General features: G+C 48.1%; 1 protein-coding gene across 2 annotated transcripts; it reads right to left on the bottom strand.

The window, feature by feature from the left end:
* Positions 1–3,217: 3,217 nt before the first annotated feature.
* On the bottom strand, positions 3,218–21,546 carry LOC134408208 (cytochrome P450 2A5-like). 2 transcript variants are annotated; one of them, XM_063140382.1, is made up of 10 exons: positions 21,375–21,546; positions 19,627–20,492; positions 12,966–13,128; positions 10,928–11,077; positions 9,714–9,874; positions 8,957–9,133; positions 6,426–6,567; positions 5,581–5,768; positions 4,616–4,757; positions 3,219–4,168 (listed from the first exon to the last, which is right to left on the bottom strand). In XM_063140382.1, exons 2-10 carry the CDS (start codon positions 20,104–20,106, stop codon positions 3,987–3,989), a joined length of 1,785 nt encoding a protein of 594 aa, XP_062996452.1. In that variant the 5' UTR covers positions 20,107–20,492; positions 21,375–21,546; the 3' UTR covers positions 3,219–3,986. The 2 variants fall into 2 exon arrangements, with proteins under 2 accessions (XP_062996453.1, XP_062996452.1); XM_063140383.1 differs by lacking the exon at positions 19,627–20,492 and having other exon boundaries at positions 3,218–4,168.
* Between the last annotated feature and the right edge of the window lie 2,684 nt (positions 21,547–24,230).

The raw sequence follows: 24,230 nt of genomic DNA, 5'->3' as shown, positions 1-24,230 counted from the left end.
ATTTTCTAATTCTTGTCAGCGTTGCAGATTTTATTTATTGACAGGTCTCTGCGGTTTGTTTTCCTGTTTTCGCTAAGAGTTTCGTCGGAACTAACGCCACAACGAGTTGGCTGAAAACCATAAATTATTGTATGGTCAACATCTTGAAAGTTTATTATGGGGTAAACACCTCCAAATGAAACAGCCCGTCTGCTTATAGCCTGAAAAAATGCGAATGACAGCTGTGCTACAAGCAGACCGGCTGTTTCATTTGGAGGTGTTTACCTCATCATAATCCCCTGAGCCCGGGATCCCCTGTGTATCATCTGAGCACACGGGGCGAACTTGGGTGTCAGCCCAGGCTAAACCCTGGCCTAGCAAAGCCCAGTCTTTCTTATGATGGACCGGTATAAAGGAAACCCCCAAGCAGCTATATTTTGGTATGTAAAATAAAGGGGACACACACACACACACACACACACACACACACACACACACGTTTGTTTTTGTTTTGGAAAATAAAATATTTTTATAACGTTCCCTCACCAGCTGCAGTCTCTCTTGAAAATAGCAGGGCAATTAAGCTGAAAAACAAATTCATTGGCACCAAGGCAGACGCAGAGCTCGGGGGAATAACTTTGGGGTGGTGGGGGAAGAGGCGTCGGCCCAGGCTTAGCAATGCCCCTGACAAGCCCCATCGAAGGGAACAGCCCAAACAGGCACGTTGCTGCCACAAGACTCAGTTGCTTCAGATGCACCCACACACACATATCCCAAGCCCCCTTCTTGCAAACTTCTGTCCATCCCTTTACCTTCATAGTTTTTGAAAAATGCCGTGTGGGGTTCTTGAACCCCCAAACAATACTGGTGTTTGAGGGACGCCAGTGGGAGGTATCTGGGGTTACTGTATGCGCCCCAGACCTGCAACATTTGAAATATCCCCCCCCCCCCGTACTCCTTCAGCTGTGCTGTGTGGGAGGGACATCAGCCAAAGGGCACTGGACAGTTCACCCTGTTTGTCATCTTGCCCATGCATCTATCTTAGCCCTTGTCTAGACGACAGCGGGATTGCTCCTCATTAAATGAAAACCCGATTTTTCGTTGATTCGAATGTAGGTAAAGAGCGTCACACTGCAGCAGCAACAGTGATTTATTTCCTGAATTATTATTTTTTATATAGTGAGCTATTAATGCGCACACGCGCATTATCCCATATACGATGATAAAGAGTAGAAGCCAACAAAGCTATAAATCTTATCTGCTGAGCTTCGCAGACTAATATAACACACAAACCAAGCGGGAGGGGTGGGAAAGGAAGGAGGCTACAGAGGGATAGGAACAAGGCTGGCTGCCTGTTTCCTGCTTTGTTCCCATAGCTGTTCCTGTCTCATCATTCCTCCCCATAAGGAAATTCAAAGGAACAGTCTCCATGAACTGGGACCGGGCGGGGGAACGAGGCTACAGAGGGAAAGGAAGGAGGCAGCAGACCACGTCTCCTCGTCTGGCTGCCTGTTTCCCCCTCTTTCTTTTTGTGAACTACCCAGAGAGCTTCGTATATTGGCCGGTACAGAATATATATATATATATATATATATATATATATATATATATATATATATGAGAGAGAGAGAGAGAGAGAGAGAGAGAGGAATAAATTTGTTTTAAGAAGCTTTCTCTGTGGAGCTCTGCAGAGAGACTTCAAACTAAAATTGGCGCAAACAAAGGAGGCAGCAGATTGGTGCAAAATTGGTAAATGGGCCAATCACCTTATCCTACCCTCAAAGTTCTGCCCACATGTCAAAATCCAACATAACTCCCCCAAAGACGCATAGCCATAACTCGGACCCAATCCAAGAATCGCAGTAAATTGCAAATGCGAAGATGCGCATTATGGCATTTAAAACCTGTGCTGAGGTGAATGAACGGCTGAGTCATGTAACCTAAAACACAAATATGCGCATTTAGGTCGGGGTAAAGAAGCCATATCGAATTCTGGTCATTTCGCAGCCTTTTACTTCATTCCAGCTTCTGTTTTAGGTTCATATAAAATGGTGACACAGAATACAGACACTTTGAAGAGATTTGGTAAACTTTATTGAACAATGTAAAAATAGACCTGACTTGAAATTTATCAGATACATGTGACTATGAACAACACACAACTCTCATTAGTTGGTGGAAATGCAGAAGGGAAAAACCTTTACTCTTATCTGACAGCTTATATATGTCTACAAAAGGGAAGTTGGGTGCAGGTAAGGAAGTTTCAAAGGTTCTCTCTGGAACTCAATTTCAGATTTAAAACTGCAATTTCAGATTGAAAACCAGAAAGACCTCACACTCAGATATACAAACATTTTCACAGTCATCAAGGTCTTTTGAAATATGTCTGATTTGGCAACATCTGGGTGAAATGATGTTGCTCCTGAATATTTCCCTCTGTTAAAGAGTTAAAAGAGAAAGTGAAATACTAGAAGATAATTCGTCAAGCCCAAACAATTCCATTTCCAGCCATCTTTCCAAAGGTTATCAGATAGGTTGAGAAAAACTTGTCTCAGAAGGAGAGAAGCAAGGTTGACCAGTTTATGGCTGAGCACCTCTGGCCGTGAGCCCTTCAGGCTCATACTGGGCAGCTGTCATGTCACACATGGTACCCAATTCTTAGAAAGGCTCAAGGAGAAAGTCCCAGCAAAGGAAACAGGTTCCGGGGGGAGAAAGAAGCCTTTGGATGGAAGCAAGACTTCAGACCGGGGCTGCGAAGGGCAGGAAGGGAGGCTGTTGGCTGGTAAGCGAGATGGAAAGGCAGTCCTAGTGCCTGAACGGCTGCAGAAAGGGTGGGGGGTAGCAGTGGAGCAGGAACCAAGGGGGGATCTACACTACTGCTTTTAAAGCGCTTTAAAGTAGGGGTGTGCACGGACCCCCCGATCCACCCCGCGGGCCGATCTGAAAATTTCGGAGCGGAGCCTCCCCACCCTGCCTCCCCACCCTGCTCCGCCCATAGTCCGCTCCTCTTCGTCGCGGAGCTCTGGCTCCGAATCGGAGCTCCACAGTGGAGGGGAGTGGTGCCAGGTAAGGCCCCCCTCCCTCCTCTCCCTTACCTGCAGAGCCCGGTAAGGGACCAAGGGGGAGGGGGCCCTTACCTGCGTCCGTCCGCGGTCCCTCGGCTTCTTCAATTGAGCCCACAGCTCAACCAGGAAGTCTAGGCGTGCGGCCTAGATTGAAGAAACCAAGGGACCGCGGATGGACGCAGGTAAGGGAGAGGAGGGAGGGGGGTTTACCGGGCCCTGCCGCTGTCGCTGCATGGGCGACAGCGGCAGGGCCCGGTAAGCCCCACTTACCTTTCTTGCGGAGCTCCGGATCGAGGCGAAGGATCCGCCTTCACCTCGATCCTCTTCGCAACACTCCGCCGGCCCCCCAATCCTCTTCGCCTCCGCTTTAAGGGGAGGCGAAGCACCCCGCTCCACTTCTAATTCGCCGGTCCGATTAGAAGAGGAGCACATCCCTACTTTAAAGCGCTTTGAAAACATTTTGAAAACTGTATATACAGTGTGTCCTGAGCTCCAACAGTTGTCAAAACTGTTATAAAGCACTTTAAAGCGCTTTAAAGCAGTAGTGTAGATCCCCCCCAAGCTACAGTGTGGCACCAAGGGGAGCATCTCCCAGGCTTACTCCTTTGTGAGTACAATTCCAAAAGCACAACAGAGAGAAGCGGAAATGTTACAAGTGGGAACAGCGATCTCTGGGCCCTCAAATCAGGGACTGGGCTGGATGTGGTAAGAAGAGACTCAACTGGACACTCTCTATTTCAAGACCTGGTGGATTTTTAAGAATGCCCCTTCGGCTGCCATCCTATGCACACTTACATGGGCGTAAAACCCCTTAAATGCCGTGGGAGTTACTCCCAAGTAAACATGCATAGGCTTGCCCTGCTAGGTGTCCGTTGGATGGCTGTCCTTGCTGGTGCTGGTGGCGACGGCGCTCCGCTCCTCCATGCTGCCTCGCTCCTCCCTTTAGCGACTGATGACGCAGATTTCATAGGAATGCGGGATGGTGGCAAAGCCCACCAGCTTGGGAGAGATGTCGATTTCTTCATGGGGGATGGTGGGCTTCAAGTGGAAGTTCTGGAGGATGCTGGTGAAGAAGAGGAAGAGCTCCATGCGGGCCAGGTGTTCCCCAGGGCAATACCGTTTTCCTGCCAAAGGGAAGAAGGGAGGGGAGGGAACCGTCGTGACACAGGTGCTCTTTGGACATGCAGGTGGTTGGCCAGCAGAGTGACTCCTCTGCAGAAGAGAGAGCAGAGGAGGACCACCAGGCCTTCCGGGCTGCATCCAGGGTAATGTGTGTGTAGCGGAACCGCAGAGCTGGCACTTTCGGATTAACAGGGATGTTGACGTCATCTGCCTCCCCACCCTGCTCAGAATTCCCTTTTGCCTCGGAGTTTAGCTGCAATTCTCATAGAAACCCGGGGGGGGGGGGATTTTCCCAGCAGTAATATATTGTTCCTTGTTGTAATGTGTAGCTCCATCTGACGGAGGGAAATCACGCTTCCCTACCGTTGCTGCACCCCCCCGATGAAGCCCTGTTTTCGCCTTGGGTGGTCGGGCTGGTTGGGGTTTATGGGACTGAGAAGGGAACTCACCAGAGGAGAATGGCATGAATGCACTGCTGTTCTTGAACAGTCCGTTCTCATCCAGGAAGTGTTGGGGGTCAAATGCCTCCGGCCGTGCAAAATATTTGGGGTCTCTCAGCACAGATCCCAGCATAGGGAACACCTCCGTGCCCTGAAAAAGAGGGGGAGAGAAATGGGAAGGGAAGAGAGAAGTGGAAGATTCTTCTGGGGGGCAGGAAACGATGACAGCAGGAGTTGTGGGAGCAGGAAGTGAGGCTATTTCCCAGCCGTCATTACTCTGTGCCACCATCTTTAGCTGAGGCAAGTTTACCAGCTGCCCCCATTCCTGCAGATGGTAGAGCTGGCCATGCCGTCCGTACTTTAGTTGCATCCTGTTTCGACTACTGAAACACACTCCACGTAGCACTACCTTTGAAACCTGTTGGGAAACTTTTGCTGGTGCAGAAGAATCCAGCCAGACTGTTGACCAGGGCCAGTTACAGGGAGCATGGAATTCCCTTGTCTTGTTACAGCACTGGTCTGTTTCCAGGCACAGAAAATGCTTGTTTTCACCTCTAAAGCCCTATACATTTTGGGAAAGGCTGCCTCCTCCCGTGATGGCTTGCCTTGGTTTTAGATCTTCAGGGGAGGCCCTCCACCATCAGAGGCATGACTGGTGGGGCTGTGAGAGAGGGCCTTCTCTGTGGTGGCTCCCAGGCTCTGGAACTCCCTGCTAAGGGAGGCTCAGTTAGCCCCTCTCTGTTGTCCTTCTGCCAGCAGGCAAAGACGTTTCTATCCAGGCAGGCTTTTGACACATAAGCTGGTCTATTGTTGAAGGGCGTATTAATGGGTGGGCGCTGTTTATTTCTTCCATTGTTGAATTTTTCATTGATTTGTTTTTTTTTAATGTTAATCTATATTTTATTGTTAGCTGCCTTGAGCACCATGCTTTGGTGGAAATAAATAAATAAATAAATAAATAAATAAAATACTACCTTGGGAATGGTGTACCCTCGGAACTGGGTATCCCGCACCACACGCCTTGCTAAGGCGATGGGGAGCATGTCAGTGAACCTCTGGATCTCATGAATCACAGCCTCGGTGTAGGGCATCTGGGCCCGGTCCGCCATGTTGGGAGTTCGATTCCTGCCAATCACGTGGTCAATCTCCTCGTGGAGCTTCTCTGTGGACAAATCAGCATGATGTAAAGTAGCTGTTGGCATGTTCCTGGGAAGGCCTCTGTTCCCAGCCCCTAAGGACAGAGGGGGCTGCCTTAGGCAGAGTCAGACCCTGGGTCCACCTAGCCCAGTGCTGTTGACCTTGACTGGCAGCGAGGGCTCTCCCTCCAGGGTTCCAGGCTGGATTCCCTCCTAGTCCTACCTGGAGCTACTGCTGGGGATTGAACCAGCGACCGTCCGCGTGCCAAGCAGGGGCTCTGACCCCACTGAGCCACAGCCCTGCCCAGAGGAGTAGATCCCATGGCTAGAAACTCAGAAAGCCTCTTGAGGAAGGACAAGCACCTTGAGGAACGCCTCCCCCTTCCCCAAACAAGGAGGCTGGGTGAACCAAGAGCGCAGCCTTCACCGATCCCCACCAAGCAGCACAACACAAGGCTGAAGCACCTTCCACATCTGGGAAGAGGAGGAGGAGGAGGAGGAGGAGGAGGAGGAGGAGGAGGAGGAGGCATCTCCAGCTTCCCAGTTACACCCAGCGTGGCCAAGGCACCTGGAGGCCACCAGGTTGGGGGAGGCTCTTTCTTGGGAATGCGCTGACCCACACCACCTTTCTCCTGCGGTGGAGCCTGCCTTTCCCAGCCTCCATCCGCCCCTTCGATAGTCACCTTCGACTTCTGGGTGCTTCAGCAGAATCAGGAGGCCGTATCGCAAGGTGGTGCTGACGGTTTCTGTGCCTCCGAAGTAGACGTTGAGTGTCGTCGCCACCAGATTCCTTAGGAAGTACTCTGAGTTTGGTTTTTCCTTTTCCTGGGCAAAATTGGGGAGGGGGGAGGGAGGGGGATGTTTCACAGATTATATGTCTAAACCAGGCTTCCCTAACCTGGTGCCCTCCAGATGTTTTTAGATTACAACTTCCACGATTCCTGACCATCGGCCATGCTTGCGGCTGATGGGATTTGGAGTCCAAAATGTCTGTAGGGCTAGGCTGACCATATTTTGGAAACCAAAGAGGAGGACAATATGGCCACCCTCAAGGAGGCGTGCCCACCCCAACGGCAGGCCCATCTTGACAAGACTGGCTCCCAAGGGGGCGTGGCCTTGGTCACATGTCTAATTCTACACCTCACAATTAAGACAAACCTGTTCTACATAATGTTAAAAATCACTGAAATAAAGAACAAGTGAGATATTCAAAGTATCAGAAATTAACATTGGTGGCTTCTGACCTGCCTATCATATCTCACCTAACTCTGTATCCGTATCCTTTTCAGCCAGGATAGACAGCAGTGCCAATAGTTATACAGGGCCCCCAGGGCAGGATTTAAGAGTTTACCCTACCAAGTTTGGCTTCTGATGCTAGGTTTATACACAAACAAGTCCAAAGCTGACAACTTGGCAGTGACATAGCCCCCCCCCACCCCATCCACCCTGTTTCAACTCAAAAGCCCCATCAGATACATTCCCCGAGCCATTGCTGGGGAAGGAAAGCTCTCAAGCAAACAACTCGTGCAGAGACTTGATTTATATAATCCCTTGATTTGGTGTCACTCTATTGCTTCTACATAGAATCATAGAATCGTAGAATAGTAGAGTTGGAAGGGGCGCATACAGCCATCGAGTCCAACACCCCGCTCAGTGCAGGAATCCACCGTAAAGCATTCCTGGCAGATGGCTGTCCAGCTTCCTCTTGAATGTCTCTAGTGTGGGAGAGCCCACAACCTGCCTAGGGAACTGGTTCCATTGTCGTACTGCTCTAACAGTCAGGAAGTTTTTCCTGATGTCCAGTCGGAATCTGGCTTCCTATAACTTCAGCCTGTTATTCCGTGTCCTGCACTCTGGGATGATCAAGAAGTGATCCTGGCCCTCCTCTGTGTGACAACCTTTTAAGTATTTGAAGAGTGCTCTCATGTCTCCCCTCCATCTTCTCTTCTCCAGGCTAAACCTGCCCAGTTCTTTCAGTCTCTCTTCATAGGGCTTTGTTTCCAGACCCCTGATCACCCTGGTCGCCCTCCTCTGAACACGCTCCAGCTTGTCTGCGTCCTTCTTGAAGTGTGGTGCCCATAACTGGATGCAATACTCTAGATGAGGCCTAACCAGGGCCGAATAGAGAGGAACCAGTATGACATGGGCATGATCTTGGAATGGAGAAGGGGTGGAAGAGTTATTATTGTTGTTTGCCCAGGCCATCCCCACACGAAGCCCAACTCCTCTCACAGCAGATTGTCTCCAGTGGACCAGATCTCCCAGCTGAGTGCTAGGTCAGCTAACAGAAGATCCAGTGGGCAGCCTGGCACAGCCTCGAGGACGGCACTTTGTGCTAGCAGGGTGTGGGGAGTGCTCTGCCATCTTAACCCCCTCCAGCCAACAAAACTTTTATTAAGGATTGTGCTGTATGCAAATGTAGATGAAAGCAAACATAGTAACATAACACATGATTTGGTATTTCAATCCTTTAATCCTTTATAGCACCTGCAAGATTTATATTTTATTTTGTGCAAGTTGTTTATACCATTGATACATTATTAAAAGAGCTTTTCTACGTTTTATTTTACTCATGGAGAATATGCACTTGCTACCATTTATAGGCAAGATTTTGGTAGAAAATAATTTCCAGCTAGAAATCTTCTTTCATTCCAGTTTGGACTTTTGGCTTCTACAGAAGCTCAGTGGCTTCAATACAGCAAAGGATTTAATTGGCCTCCACAAACTTCTTCTTCTTCTACCCCCCTCCACCTTTAACTTCCCCCATGTAGTTGTAGGCAGCAGATTGTATGAAAAGAGGGTGGGGGTTATGTGGCCCCCTGGGGCTGCGTGCAGAAGGCCTCTTGGTCCTGCTGCCCAGGAATATTGGAAGCTGCCTTAGACTGCCATCGGTTCCATCTAGCCCAATATTCCTGCCACTGACTGGCAGCAATAGCTTTCCAGGGTTTCAGGCAGAAAGTTTCCCTAGCTCTATCTGGAGGTGTTGGCAGGAGAAGGCAGTGGGGGCTGCCAAAGTGGCTGTGGGTGGCCGCACGTGGCATAGTATTTATTTTATTTATTTATTTATTTAAGCATTTTTATCCTGCCCTTTAGCTAAAAATATTTAGCTAAATATTTACAAAAAATATTTCTTAAGACACCCCCACCCTACGGATTGGCCTGGGGCCACCAAGCTCCCTCTTATAGGGAATGGTCATCCGTCATGTAATGGTACCTGTAGCATTTTCACCAGGAAGCAGTCGATGAAATCCCGAGGGGCGTTGGGGTCCAGGGTCTCCTGGTTGGCTTTGGCCTTCTTCGTGACAAATTCCTCCAACCCAGTGAGGTCCTTGAAGGCTTTGTGTTGTGGGCCAGGCAGGTACCGCATGATGCCTGAGAACATGTCGTAGAGCTGTGAGTTGGGTTTGGGAGAATGGGAAGGGGGGGGGGGAGGAAGGGCATTTTCACCAAAGACAGGTATTAGGCAAAGGGAAGATGAGACAAAATGGGTCTGATCAAATTTTTGAAATCCGACTTCCTTCCTTCCAGCCTCCTACCCTCTCTCACTTCCTTTCTCCCCCACTGTCATGGAAGTCTTAGAGCAGAAATGGGGAATGTGTGTACAGGGATGATGGGAGTTGCAGTCCAACAACACCTGGAGGTCTCACGGTTTACCCAGCTCTGGCTTAGTGGATGCACCACTCAACGAGAACCTTCTTGTCTCTCTGCAACAAGAACAGAACGAGCCAGCCTGGCGAGGTTCACATGACATGACAAGCTACGCTTGCTGAGGGTAATTCTTCAAATTCTCCCCTGGCACATGACCAGGACTCAATGGGGTGGGTGTGGTGGGGAATAAGGCACTGTGGGTTCCCCCCCACCTCATGCTCATTTGAACCCAGTCACTGAAATGCTCTGACTCCACCCAGACAAAACTCAGTTTAGTGCTGCTGACTCACTCAGCCATATAATGACCCCCCCTTCCAATGTACCTGCCCCCAAGAGGTGGAATTGAAGTGGAAAATATTCAACATGTTGTTCAACAAGGAGAGGAACTCTTGATCTCCATAGTCAAAGCGGTGGCCGAAGGTGATGGAGCTGATGACGTTGGACACCGAACGGCTCAGGGTGTAGGTGGGGTCAAAGGGAGCGCCTGTGAGGGGAGACGAGGGAGATGACACCTTGGGATTTGAAAACCATCCAGTCCTTGCCTCGAAAGTGACTCAGGGGCTGTATGTGTGAACATCTAGGCCTCATGTGTGACACAGTCAATTAAGTCAAAATCAGCCAGAGTTGATCTTGCTACCTTGCAAATCACTCAGTTCATAAAATCATAGAATGGTAGAGTTGGAAGGGGCCTATAAGGCCATCGAGTCCAACCCCCTGCTCAATGCAGGAATCCACCCTAAAGCATCCCTGACAGATGGTTGTCCAGCTGCTTCTTGAATGGCTCTAGTGTGGGAGAGCCCATGACCTCCCTAGGTAACTGGTTCCACTGTCGTACTGCTCTAACAGTGAGGAAGTTTTCCCTGATGTCCAGCTGGAATGTGGCTTCCTGTAACTTGAGCTCATGATTCCGTGTCTAATGATCGTCTAATACATTCATAAATTGCAATTCATCCCATCCTCACAACTGTTCTCGGGTGACTGAAGTCTATAGATGTGGGAAATCCAAATTCAAATCTCTGCTTGGCAATGAAGATTACGGGTTGACTTTGAACATAGAGGTTTTCTTAGCCCTAGTGCTGTTATCTGTAAAATGGAAATAACATGGTTTGCATGGGACAGTTTCCATTCCATGTTAATGGTAAACTCCATAAATTAGCTATGTGTCATGTGAAACGGCACATCTTTTCATCTGTTCTGAACCAGTTTATCTGGTTGGGCCTGATTCTTTCTGTACTAGCAAGACTTGGCATGAACCTTGTCCGAGACACCTTGGTTGACAGAAAATTCTGAAAATGAGGCATGTTCACATCTAACAGTTCAGCTACAGTAGCCTGCTGTCAAGTTGGCTTACCATGCTAATTAAAAGCATAAAAACAATTAATACTTAATGTATGAAATGTCACAATAAATAAGTGAAAATGACAAACTTTAGTTTCTTGGTCCCTCTGAACACCATTAAATACTTGGGTAAAGGACTCCAAACTGGCACCAATAATCCATTAAGCAAGATATCTGAAGAGGTCCCAACTCAGCTCACCCCCAGTGTCCTTCAGGTCTTTCAACAGGAAGTGGGCCTCTTCCAGGATCCGCTCTTCAATGCTCCTTCTCCCCATCCCAAAGTTCCGCAGGGTCATGAGGGAGAATCGACGCAGCTGTTTGGCCCGTTCCCCATTACTGAAGGCCACCCCTGAGAAGCAAAGAAGCTGTGAGGGGCAGCGTAACGGAATGGAATGTGGCAGGAATAATGAGGCAATGGAGATCCCACCTCCCACCCGGCCCCAAATGCAATAAAAATATAATATCTGGTTTTAAAAGTTGTGGAAGAGCCAATGACAGCCGGTGTGGTATCGTGGTTAGAGTGCTGGTCTGGGACTCAGGAGACCTGGGCTCAAGTCCCTACTTGGCCATAAATAGCTTTTACGATAGTTGTTTTAATATTGTGCTTTTAATGTTGTGTTCTTAATATTGTCATCTACATGTATTTTAATACTGTGAACTGCTGAAGCATTTTACTATATACAGTGGAATACAAATGCCACAAATAAACAAATAAATAAGTAAGTGGAGCTCACTGGGTGACTTGTGGTGTTGCAGCAGAGTGGTGACAATGTCATGTGTGATGAGCACCCCTGATGTGCTTTTGCTAAATCATCCCCCATGTAGATTGGGCCAGGGGTGTTGTGAGGATAAAATTGAGAGAGGAGGAGGACCATGTAAGCTGCCCTGCGTTCCTCACAAGAGGGAAAAAACCTCTCTCTTGCTATCTATCGTATCTATCTATCTATCTATCTCCTAACTTTGAGGTTGGTGTAACGGTTCCTTACATGGTGCGGTAGAGTTTTCATCATCAAAGGTCTTTCAGAACTGATAAGACAGTCATAGAATTTTAGTGTTGTTGGAGGGAGTCTTGTTGTCTGCAACCATCTGCTCAGTGCAAGAAATCCAGAGCGCCATAGAGGAATCATCTTCAGAGGACAATCCGGAGGCTCCTGAGCCCAGTCTACATGGGGGATGATTTAGTGCAGAGCAAAAGCACATCGGGGTGCTCACATTGTCACCACTCTGCCGCAACTCCACAAGCCACCCAGTGAGCTCCACTTATTTATTTACTTATTTGTGGCATTTGTATACCACTGTATATAATAAAATGCTTCAACAGTTCACAATATTAAAATACATGTAGCAAATTGCTACAGGGAACCCTGGGGTTGACCAAGAACATCCTGGGCCCTTGGAAACGATGGCTTCAGATTTTTAAGTGTAGGAAGGTGGAAAGCCAGGCTCCTACTTCCAGATCTGGTGGCCCATTGTCAGTGTTGAAGAAAAGTTCAGCCACTAACCAAGTCAGCTTTGTAAATGCAATGGGAGGGAGGTGCCATCATGTTCTTTGCTTCAGGCAGCAAAATGTCTTGGGACGGCCTGTAGCCTCTGCCTGAAAACCTTGAGCGAGGAGGCCTGGCTGTATTAATTTAGAATAGGGGTGGGCAATGTGTGGCCCTCCAGATATTTTGGCTAACAACTCATGTCATCATCCCTCTTGCCATTGGCTTTGCTTGCTAGGGCTTTGTTTGTAGGCCAAAACATCTGGAGGGCCACGACTTGCCAACTCCTGATAGATCCATGACACAGTTCAGCTCTGAAGTCACTTCTGACTCCTATGCACCAGGTGTCCATCACTATAGATGAGTGTCGCTATAATAGGGTGTTCCTAATAATGCTGAAATGTTCATCGCTAAGAGGGGTTGAATATGTTCACCATTGAGGTCCCTTTCGAAATTTATGATTGTATGATAATCAAAGAGAGTTCACAGGCACCAGTGGTACAATGTATGGAATGACGGACTAGGAAGTCCTGAGTTGAAATCTCACCTCTGCTATCAACTGTGTGAATTGCCCTGAGAGAACTCCTCCCAACCAGGCTTCCCTTCTCTGTGAAATGGGCATAAAGATAATCTCCAGGACTAGCATCAACGGGACTAGGAAACTACCACTAGAACTGGGACTATGATCACTAAAATTGCCATATTGCCAGTCATAATGTGCCACGCTTGGGCCCTGCCCAGAAGGAGACTGACCGTAGCCCTGGAAGAGCCAGTCAAATGTGGGTTGCTCCCCACGACCAGAGAAATCTTCACCCTGATCCACCAGCGCTTCCTTCACTGCATCGTATCCACACAGCACTACAACACGGCGGGGGCCCAGGTGGATGGTGTAGACAGGGCCGTATTTCTCACTGAGCTATGAGAGAGATGAGAGAAAGAGAGAGAGAGAACTTTGTGAGAAATGAAATAGATGTTTTGGAGTGAAGAAATACTTCCTATAGTGGAACTATATTTGGGAGTGAAGACGTCCTTCCTTCGATCTGTCCTGGCAATGCCACGAATGAGCTTCATGGGAAGATGCCGTTGGGTTCTAGGACTGCGAAGGAGAGAGAGAGAGAGAAATGTCTCCCTGACTGCTTTCGTCACAAGATGCATCATTTTGTACACCTCTTTCCTGCCACGCCTCGCTTGCCTTTTCTCTAGGCGAAGCAATCCCAGCTCTTGTCACCTTCCCTCACAGGGGAGTTGCTCCAGCCCTTTTTGAACATTTTAGTTGCCCCTTTTGGCATTTCACACACACACCCCAGCTCTAACAATATCCCTTTTGATGTGTGGTCCTGTACGCAGTATTCCAAGTGTGGCCGTAGCATAGATTTGAATAAGGGCAGAATGATCTTGGCAGTTTTATTTTCGATTCCTTTCCTAATTATGCCTAACCAGGGGTTTTGCCTTTTTCAGAGCAGCTGCACAGTGGGTTGACATTTTCATTGAGCTCTCTGCCCACACCCCAAAGATCTCTTCCTTGAGGCTTCATCCCACGTATCTGTTTCCTCGAATTATCCCCTAAAGTATAAGACTGTTGTTGTTGTTGTTAGCTAAATCACACCCTGGGCGGCAGCGCTCCTAAGATCCTTCACATACCAGGAAAAGGGTTTAAGGGGGGAAATGTAAAATATCATAAAAAATGATAATCATTACACAATTAAAAGCCTCATCTGGAAGCACCCCACGATCTATGAGGAATGGTTGAAAAAGCTCAGTATCTTTAGCATGTTCCAGTTGGCAAAGAGGTTGCATTTCTCAATGCTCTAAACAACGGTTCTCTAGAACAATTGGTCATGAAACCAACCAGAAGGAAGGCAACCCTAGAGCTAGCTGGGGCTGACCAAGAGCTTCATCACACCAGGGTTATTTATTTATTTATTTATTTATTTATTTATTACATTTTTATACCGCCCAATAGCCAAAGCTCTCTGGGCGGTTATACTGCGCAGTCACTGCGAATTGCGTGCAAAGGACTCGGAAGTTTTCCAGTTTCTAAACTGTTTTGACTGTGAAGTAGTCCCATGCATCCTGCTTTAGTTGTGCTTTAAAGCCAAAAGAACCGACCTCTTTTGATACCTCTTTGAGCTTCATCCCACGTACCTGTTCCTTCGAATCATCCCCTACAGAGCTAAGCTGTCGGCGTTGTTGTTGCTGCTGCTACTGGGCGGCAGTGATCCTTTGCATACCAGGAAGTGGGTTTAAGGGGGGAAATGTAAAAAAATCATAAAAAATCAACAGATGACCCAATCCGATTCAAATTTGGTATGCTTAAAGCGCTCCTTAATATCTATTACTGTGCCAATTTTGCTGTCTTTATCTTTAAAACTTATGCAGATGTAAGCATTTGTTTAATTTGAAGCTTAAAAGTATCAAATCCTGCTCCTGCACCCCCAGTGGCTGCTCAGAAAGCAACAAATGATTTGCTCCTTAAGAGCTTCATCACACCAGGGTTATACCGTGCAATCACTGCGAATTGCATCAAAAGGACTCAGAAATTTTCCACCTTATAATCTGCTTTGACTGTGAAGCACTCCCAGGCATCCTGCTTTAATTGTGCTATAAAGCCAAAAGACGTGCAATATTTAGCTACCAGAGAGCTTCATCCCACGTACCTGCTTCCCTCGGATTATCCCTGTAGTGCTAAGCTTTCGCTGTTGCTGTTGTTTTTGCTACCAGGTGACAGCGATCCTTCGCATACCAGGAACTGAGTTTAAGGGGGGAAATGTAAAAAAATCATAAAAAATCAACGGATGACTCAATCCATTTCAAATTTGGTATGCTTAAAGCTCTCCTTAATATCTATTACTGTGCCAATTTTGATGTCTTTATCTTTAAATCTTACACAGATGTAAGCTTTTCTTTAAAATCCTGTTCCTGTGCTCCAGTGGCTGCTTGGAAGATACGCTCGAAAGTAGGGGCTAAATACGGTGAATCTTTTGGTTTTATAGCACAATGAAGGCAGGATGCCTGGGAGTACTTCACAATCAAAGCAGATTATAAGGCGAAAAACTTCTGAGTCTTTGCATGCAATTCGCAGTGATTGCACGGTATAACCCTGGTGTGATGAAGCTCAGATTTCGAGCGTATCTTCCAAGCGGCCACTGGAGTACAGAAACAGGATTTTAAAGAAAAATTAAACAAATGCTTACATCTGCACAAGCTTTAAAGATAAAGACATCAAGATTGGCACAGTAATAAATATTAAGGAGAGCTTTAAGCATACCAAATTTGAATTGGATTGGGTCATCTGTTGATTTTTTATGATTTTTTTACATTTCCCCCCTTAAACCCACTTCCCGGTATGCAAAGGATCACTGCCGCCCAGTAGCAGCAGCAACAACAACGCCGACAGCTTAGCTCTGTAGGGGATGATTCGAAGGAACAGGTACGTGGGATGAAGCTCAAAGAGGTATCAAAAGGGTCTTTTGGCTTTAAAGCACAATTAAAGCCGGATGCATGGGACTACTTCACAGTCAAAGCAGTTTAGAAACTGGAAAACTTCCGAGTCCTTTGCACGCAATTCGCAGTGACTGTGCAGTATAACCCTGGTGTGATGAAGCTCTTGGTCAGCCCCAGCTAGCTCTAGGGTTGCCTTCCTTCTGGTTGGTTTCACGACCAATTGTTCTAGAGAACCGTTGTTTAGAGCATTGAGAAATGCAACCTCTTTGCCAACTGGAACATGCTAAAGATACTGAGCTTTTTCAACCATTCCTCATAGATCGTGGGGTGCTTCCAGATGAGGCTTTTAATTGTGTAATGATGGCCAAGACAATTTTACAGAAATTCCAGACAACACTGCCAATCACTTGGAATCCTCCCATGTGCCCCTCTTCCCCTCTCTTTTTTCTTACCATAGAAGTCCATTACGGAAGGAAAGAGAAGAACAGCAGCCCAGTTGTTTGGCTGGTGAGAATAGGAGGTTGTGCTATCTTGAGTCACGGTGCGAGCGAAGGTGTCTCATACCTCGGAGGTGCGTTTCCCCTTTCTCTCCTGCTCTCGGTGCACTTCCAGATTCAGAATCATTCCGTGTCCTGCACCAGCAGTTCTTTTCCCCCTGGTCTCCTGGCTCTTAGCCCTAACTGATTGCAGGCAAAATCAAGCCAGCATGTTTTTGAGCGGGATTGTGGAATTGAGTAGATAGGATGTGAAACTGACTAGATTGAATTATCTCTACCTCATTACAGCTTCAAGAAATTAACTAGAGTAGAGATCTGGCATTCTCAGGGGATTTGAACCCAATTCATAACCATGCTCACTGAAATCCTCTTGCCTTGTGCTGCAGGCTCTTTTTCTTTAACTTTTTTTTAAAAAGGTGTTGTTGTTGTTTTTAAAAAAATGCAATTGTGTCACTTCAAAGATTGTAAGAAACACACACACAAAACAGGGTGCTAAAAGGGTGCCGAGAAGCCCCCGCTTCAAAATGCCAGGAGAAGATTGGTTGTTTTATTATGGTTTTAATTTTTGTGAACCGCCCAGAGAGCTTCGGCTATTGGGTGGTATAAAAATGTAATAAATAAATAAATAAATAAATAAATAAATAAATAAGAGTGCGTGCGGCAACCAATGAGAGGGTGGGAGAGCCCTCGTCTATACAACTTTGATAACGCTGTGCCTGGTGGCGGAGCCGGGGCGCAGCTGCATTGACGCTCCTTCCCAGCATCTACATGGCAAAGAGCGCAGTTGAGGGTTCCCAGGCACCCCCCCTACCCACCCGAGCGCTCCCGAGGCTGGTCTGGGGGCGCCTGAGAGCATCTGTGCTGGTTAGTGGGTTTTTAATGGGAAAATGAGGCTGACGTGGTTTTTTTGGGTGGGGTAGCTGTAAATGCGAAGGATCATATTTACAGCTACCTGGGGGGGGGAGGAACAAGGGGGGAAGAATGGGGTGTTCCCTCACTGGCAGGATTTCCACTCCCACTTTAAATTTTATTTATTTTTCCTTAACAACAACAATAATAATTTATTTCTCACCCACCTCTCTGATTGGATCGAGGCGGGGAACAACAGCAATCATAAAATACATAAAATACTGATTAAAATCATAGCGTACACTGTTAAAAACATCCTAAAAGCATACTAAAAGTACCCTAAAACAAGGCTCCGTGGAGGCGCAGAGCCTTGCTCCAATCTAAAAAAGTCGGGGTAAATCCCCGACTTCTTTAGTGAGGAGATTCGAGGCTTTGCCCCTGGATTGAGTCAGAGTGGCAGCTGCGTCGTGTAGATCACATGCCGCCACTCCAAAGCAATCCAGGGGCAAAGCGCCCATGTGGACGAGCCCAAAATGGGAGTGACAACACTGCACACCTGGTTGTGTCATGCCCCCATGTGGGTGGCACCTGAAGTGTGGATGATCAATTGCAATCTCACTTGTAGCTTAAGGCATCAGGAATTTATGACTTCCATGACAACCATCGGTCTGTCCCGAATTGCATCTGGGTTAACACATATGCCCAAACTTCTGGACTTGGTATTCTAAGCTGGGCAGGATGGTGAATGAATTAATACATGATTTATTTCGTAATTGTGCTTTTAACCTGTTGGTTGTTTTATTGTGGTTTTAATTTTTGTGAACCGCCCAGAGAGCTTCGGCTATTGGGCGGTATAAAAATGTAATAAATAAATAAATAAATAAATAAATAAATAAATAAATCTGGGGTAGGGTTTCATGTTGTCTCTTTGACTCCCTTGCCATGGACAGATTGCCAATAATTAGGCTTAGGCTTTCAATGGCTCTGCGTCAAGCCTGCAGGGAGGCCTTGAGTAGGACACTGCAGGCTCTGTCCTAAGCCCTGCGCTGTTCAACGTTTTAATAAATGTCTTCGATAAAGGGACTTATCACTTTTACCAATGACACAAAGCTGGGAGAAGTCACCGCTAGCCAGCACCATCACAGAGAGAATCCAGTTTCATAACTATCTTGACAGTCTGAAACCCACTTGATGAAATTCAACAGAGATAAATGCCCTGCATTTAGCTATAAAGAATCAAAGGCACCAGTATAGAATGTGGGGAGACCTGTCTTGGATGCCAGAATGCTTGTATGCCTGCCAGGATACAGGCTTCATTTGGCATATTGAAAAAAAACCAGCTGCGTTTTGGGCTCTCAGATCCAGATTTACAAATTTAAATGTACAGTGGAAGCCACTGAATGACTGTAAGAATAACTGGGTTCTTCTGAGAAAGATGGCCACTTATAGCCAGATTTGTGGTTAAATCTGAGCTGGTCTCAGCTCAGTTTTTGAGGTCTCCCTGACATCTGTCTTTGTAACTGTTGTAAGCAGTTGGGGTGGGTGAGAGAAACATCCAGATAAAGACCAGCTAGAACAAGATTTTGGATTAATTTAACAGGGTGACCCTATGAAAAGGAGGACAGGGCTCCTGTATCTTTAACAGTTGCATAGAAAAGGGATTTTCAGCAGGTGTCATTTGTATATATGAGAACCTGGTGAAATTCCCTCTTCGTCATCACAGTTAAAGCTGCAGCAGCTATACTAGAGTGACCAGATTTAAAAGAGGGCAGGGCACCTGCAGCTTTAACTGTGGTGAGGAAGAGGGAATTTCACCAGGTTCCCCATATAGACAAATGACACCTGCTGAAATTTCCTTTTCAATACAACTGTTAAAGATACAGGAGCCCTGTCCTCCTTTTCATATGGTCACCCTAGGCAACACATTTCCCACCATCACTCAATGTCCTTACAGCATTTTCCTAGGGGGCTGGGGGCTGATTTTAATCAGGCAAGTGACATGAGGAAAATTAAACAGTGCCTCCTCCCTCTCTGCTGCCCATGCAGAGGACCCATGGCTACATCTTCATCCTCCTCATCAAAGATGGGGGATGCTTGACTTGTAGCCATCATCCAGACCCCGGCTGGGCATCAGGAAAAATTTCCTGACTGTTAGAGCAGTATGACAATGGAACCCATGACCCAGGGAGGTTGTGGGCTCTCCCACCCTAGAGGCCTTCAAGAGGCAGCTGGACAGCCGTCTGTCCGGGATGCTTTAAGGTGGATTCCCGCATTGAGCAGGGGGTTGGACTCGATGGCCTCATAGGCCCCTTCCAACTCTACTATTCTATGATTCTATGATTCTTTCTGCCTAAGCCTTCCTTGACAATGGTATTGGTCAGTCGCAAGAGCCAACCAGTAACAACATTAGGAAGAATTCAAGAGAGAGAGAGAGAAACACTCAAAGCTAAAGAATGAGGTGAGGTGAAGTTATGACCGGTTGAAGTGGCAAGGAATAAGGACAGAGGGAAAGAGTTGTCCTTCATGAATGAGTAGCACATATAACATTTTTTTTAGGCATCCCGAGAATGAATAATTGGGGTTTGAGGAGAGCAAGGGAGGGAAAGAGAGGTATAAGCAGTTACCTTTATGAGTGAGCCGGGTAAGTCATTTCTGTTGACCTGGAACAAGTTCCCAATAAAGGGGAGAGGGGCTGGTCCAGGTGGCATCTTGCTTTTTTGGTGCACCTGGCGCCATGTCAAGAGGACTAATAGGCAGATGAGGCAAATGGCCAGGAAAAGCGTGAATCCTCCAAGGAGATCCATGGGGGTCTTCGGGACCTCTATGGGCAGTTGATTCCAGACAGGCAGTGAAGAAAGTACCTGTTCAGTTGGCACTGAGGATGTTATATAACTTTCCTTGTGGAAACGCAACACCCACATCCAAGTTGTGTAACATATGGTAATACTTTCAAGCCAGTTGCAGAAGAGGGTGGAGCCCAAAGTCCGGAGTTCTGTCTCAGTCTCTCTGCCCATTAGGCATGGCTGCTTCCCTGATTCTGCAGACCGTTTGGGGGTTGCCTCCCCGAGAGAGGGTGAACTCTCTCTTTCCATGGTCTTCCCCATGGGATAGAAACCCTCCTGCCCACAGGCCAGATTTGGCCTGCTGAAGGCTCCACTGAATCCCCTCCCCTTCCCCAAAGCCTGGGTGGATTCTATCTCCCCTCTGGAAAACAAATGTCAAAGCATCATCACTTACACCGCAGTCCGAGGCATGTCTGGTCTTACTGACTTCAATGGAGCTTACTTCCAGGAGAGAGTTTGTGCACAGGACTGTGGCCGTTGCTGTTGTTGTTGTTCTCATTTTGATAAGCTCCATCCGAGTGGTTTATTGCACTCTCGTTAGTGGGCACTCCTGGATTCCTCAGAGGTCCCTCTCATGGCGTCGTCTGCTTCTCTTGCGCCTTCCACCCCTTCTGGCCTTCCTTGCGCCGCAAGATAAACCAGAAGAACTGCAAAATATTTTTGAAACCGTTTGCTGCTCTTTCCTGCTCTGTGTGGGAGAAGCAGCGGAGGGACTGAATGGCCCTCATGCACCTCGTTTGCTTCTTGTTTGAAAACAGGAAGTAACTGAGTGTCCACAGAGAAGCCACGGTAGCCGGTGTTAGCGGCGTTTCTTCCAAGGTGTGATGGAGCTTTCTACCATCAAAACCCAAAATGTACATTCAGTGTGCAGCGAGAGTGGAGCAGCTGCTTCAGGCAGCAGATTCGGGGGGGCGTGAAAGAGCAGCCCATTGTTCGCTGTTAAATTGATCTCGTCTGACAGACAGTATAAAAATGTAATAATAATAAAAAATGTAACAAATAAATTATTGGCCTTCTACTGCCAGGGAGCGGGGAAAGCACCTGTGAGACTTCCTGCCTCAGGGGCCAGAGGCCGTTGCTAGACCACGGGTTAGCGTGGTGTGAGGCCCGTGCTCGTCCCGGTACGTCCAGATGACGCACAGGGGATCCCGGCCTCAGCCAGGACTCGAGCCGCCCTGGCACCGCGCTAACAGGAACCGCTTGTAGTGCAGCTCTTCCCGCGGTCCCGGCCTCAGGTCGGGCTGAGGCCGGGACCGCGGGCGTGTGGACCGTTCCGCCGCTTTTTCTGACTACCGCATTTACGCGCGAGTAGCCATGGACGGGCTGCAGCGCTCCCGCCCCCTTCCCCCGATTCCCCCTCACGACCTCCCCTGGCCTCCGATCCCTCCCTGTCCCCACGTGCATGTCTCACACCCCCCCTTTGTCCCCACCTGCCGTGTCCTCAGGCCTCCTCCACCCCAACCCAAATGCTCTTCCACCCTGCCCTCATTCAGCCTCCCATTCGTACTATTCAGCTGCCTATTGCTCACCTCGTGCCAACCCAGCTTGTCTCTTAAGGCAGGTTTCGAACGCCTGGGCAGGGACTGTGTCATTTCTACGCTCTGTACAGGGTTGAGCACAGTGTCAGCTCTGCAGCAGTGTCACAAATGGCAACATCTGTGTCTGTTTCATATCCCTCCCTGTTGAGCCTGCCTGCCTTCATCTAGCCCCTGTGTGGTGGGTTGCCTCTGAGGCCATGCTTTGTACCTCGGCCAGGGTTCTTGTTAATCATTTGCCAACAGAATTAAATGATCACCTACCCAGTGGAAAGATCCCAAAGCTACAGTAGGATATTAGTGTAATGGTTTGGGGGGATGGTCAGGGTGACCTCAAAGGATCCCTTCCAACTTGATTCTTAAGGTTCTTAAGAGTTCTGTAACTCAAACTATCTGTGTGGGGTCCCTGAGGCAATATCTGCAGAGACCTAAAAAGGACAGTGGAGAACCAATGGCATTCTGCCATGTTCATATATTTCGGAGAGGGCGAGGGTGGCCCAAGGGGCACTGGGGATGGGCAGAGGTGGCTCACGTTGTCCCCCTGCTAGAAAATGGTTTGGGGAGGTCTTTGGGTGTAGCAGGAAGGCAGCCTGTGCTGGAAAGGGGTCTGAAGAGAGGCACAGACCTGCCTGCCTTTGCACTGCAGGAAATCCTAGGGCTCACAGAGTTTCCTGGACATCTGATGGGGAGCAGGAATCTGTTGGTGTGATACCCTCATCTTATGCTCAGCCTGTGTATAGGTGTAAATAAGCCCTAGATCATGGAAACACTACAAACTGCCAGTGACCGCCTTCTAAGGAAACTGGATCCTGGATCAGCACTACAACCTCCCAAACTCCTCATTGTTCAGAAGTGGGTTGAATGTGCATGGCAATATACAATAATTTCAGCCTTACCAATCGGTGCTGTTTCAATATTTTTCTAATGGACCAAGACCACCTGCAGTTTTCCTTATGGAGGTGACTCCCAGGGCCTTACTCTCTGTCTCTGTCTCTGTCTGTCTCTATCTCTCTCTTTCACACACACGCACACGCACACACACACACACACACACACAGAGCTTTATCACACCAGTGTTATACTGTGCAATAAATTGTGTGCAAAGGACTCCAAAGTTTTCCAGCTTATAATCTGCTTTGACTGTGAAGCGCTCCCATGCATCCTGCTTTAATTGTGCTATAAAGGCAAAAGAGTCACCCTATTTTGCTACTAGTTTTCAAGTGTATCATTTGTTGTTTTCCGAGTGGCCACTGGGGCACAGGAGCAGGATTTGAAGAAAAATTAAACAAATGCATACACTTGTGTAAGCTTTAAAGACAAAGACATCAAAATTGGCACAATAATAGATATTAAGGAGAGCTTTAAGCATACCAAATTTGAAACGGATTGGGTCATCTGTTGATTTTTTTATGGGTTTTGTGTGTGTGTGTGTGTGTGTTTTACATTTCTGTCCTTAAACCCATTTCCTGGTATGCAAAGGATCTTAGGACCGCTGCCACCCGGTAGCAACAACAACAATGCCGACAGCTTAGCGCTGTAGGGGATAATTCGAGGGGGATGGGTACGTGGGATGAAGCACAGAGAGACTTCTAAGAATTAAATCCGTATTATCATGATGGTAAAATACATTTTATTCTATGTTTAACCCTTGCCAAAATACCAGAACAACAATGTAAAGTATTCTCTCTCTAAATTCAACATTTTCTATAACTATATAGCTTCTGTAATAGTGGGGAAATTTCAGATTGGAGGAGAAGAATATCAGTAGCTAGAAGTCCTGATAGCTGTATGTGCTACCTCCAGTATTGGAGGCATGAAGCCTGTGTGCAACCCTTGCTGGGGAACATGGGTGGGAGGGTGCTGTTGCCCTCATGTCCTGCTCATGGGCATCCCGTGGTTGGCCACTGTGGGCACAGAGTGCTGGACTGGATGGACTCTTGGAGTACATCTATTCAGTGGCTATAACTCGCCTTAGGCCACAGCGAGACCTACGGTTTCTCCTGGGATCATCCCGGGTTCGCCCCCGCCTGAGCCCTGGATCTCCTGTGTGTCACCTAGATGAACGGGTTTGACCCCTGGACGATCCCGGGATAAACCTTCGGTCTAGCTGTGGCCGGAGTTGTGCTGAGCCTTCGACTTTAAAGTGCCTAAGGAGGCAGGGGAGCCCAGGAAGGCGGGCGTTTGAGAGGGGGGCTCCGAGGGCAGGGCTGGGCAGCTTGGCCGGGACCAGGGGAGGCGGAGGGGCTCGCGTCCCTCGCGGCCGCTCAGGCAGTTAAAGGGGAAGCTGGGGATTTCGCTGGACGCTTGCAGGCGGGGGAGCGGGTCCCGCGGCCGTTGTGGGCCAGCGTAGGCGCAGCTGGGAGAGGGTCGCTGGAGGTAAAGGTCGCCAGAAGCCGCGCTGCACCTCACGACGACGAGCCCTCGAGGGCTCCGGCGCGCTCTCCCCATTGCAACCTTCTGCTGCCGTGGCCCCCACCCACCCCGGACGGGAGGGGGCTCCTTATCCGCCAGCCCCTTCCTCGTGCACAGACGTTGATACGGGTGGGTGGGTGCGCGTTCCTCCCGCTCATCTTCAGCACCTGATCTGTTCGCCTTGGCGTTATTTCCTGAAGGGAGAGGGACGCAAAAAGGTAGCAAGAAAGCGCTTTCCCATTTCCTTTGTGCCTGGATTCTCCCCTCAGCTGCTCCTTACCCCGCGCGCGGCCGCTGTACATTGAAGGGCGAACTCGCTCGGGCGGCTGCAGTCCGACGCTCTGGGAGCCAAATCGAATCAAGGAAAATGCAGGTCAAACAAATAATGAGAAGCAATCCAGTGGTCATATAGCTGAGGGCTTGGTCTGATCTAGCAGG

The sequence above is a fragment of the Elgaria multicarinata genome, chromosome 13 (assembly GCF_023053635.1).
Source record: "Elgaria multicarinata webbii isolate HBS135686 ecotype San Diego chromosome 13, rElgMul1.1.pri, whole genome shotgun sequence".
NCBI classification, from domain to species: domain Eukaryota; kingdom Metazoa; phylum Chordata; class Lepidosauria; order Squamata; family Anguidae; genus Elgaria; species Elgaria multicarinata.
The sequence above is the reverse complement of the archived record's forward strand: the minus strand, read 5'-3'. Positions and strand labels throughout refer to the sequence as shown.

What these genes read in the sequence shown, in the direction of transcription:
- LOC134408208 (XM_063140382.1), bottom strand. Translation starts at nt 20,106, where the DNA reads ATGGGGAAGACCATGGAAAGAGAGAGTTCACCCTCTCTCGGGGAGGCA. An exon ending in CTGGCTCTTCCAGGGCTACG is followed by an intron (nt 11,078 to 12,965) that starts GTCAGTCTCCTT and finishes TTTGCTTCTCAG; the next exon opens with GGGTGGCCTTCAGTAATGGG. An exon ending in ATTCATGCCATTCTCCTCTG is followed by an intron (nt 4,169 to 4,615) that starts GTGAGTTCCCTT and finishes TCCCTTTGGCAG; the next exon opens with GAAAACGGTATTGCCCTGGG.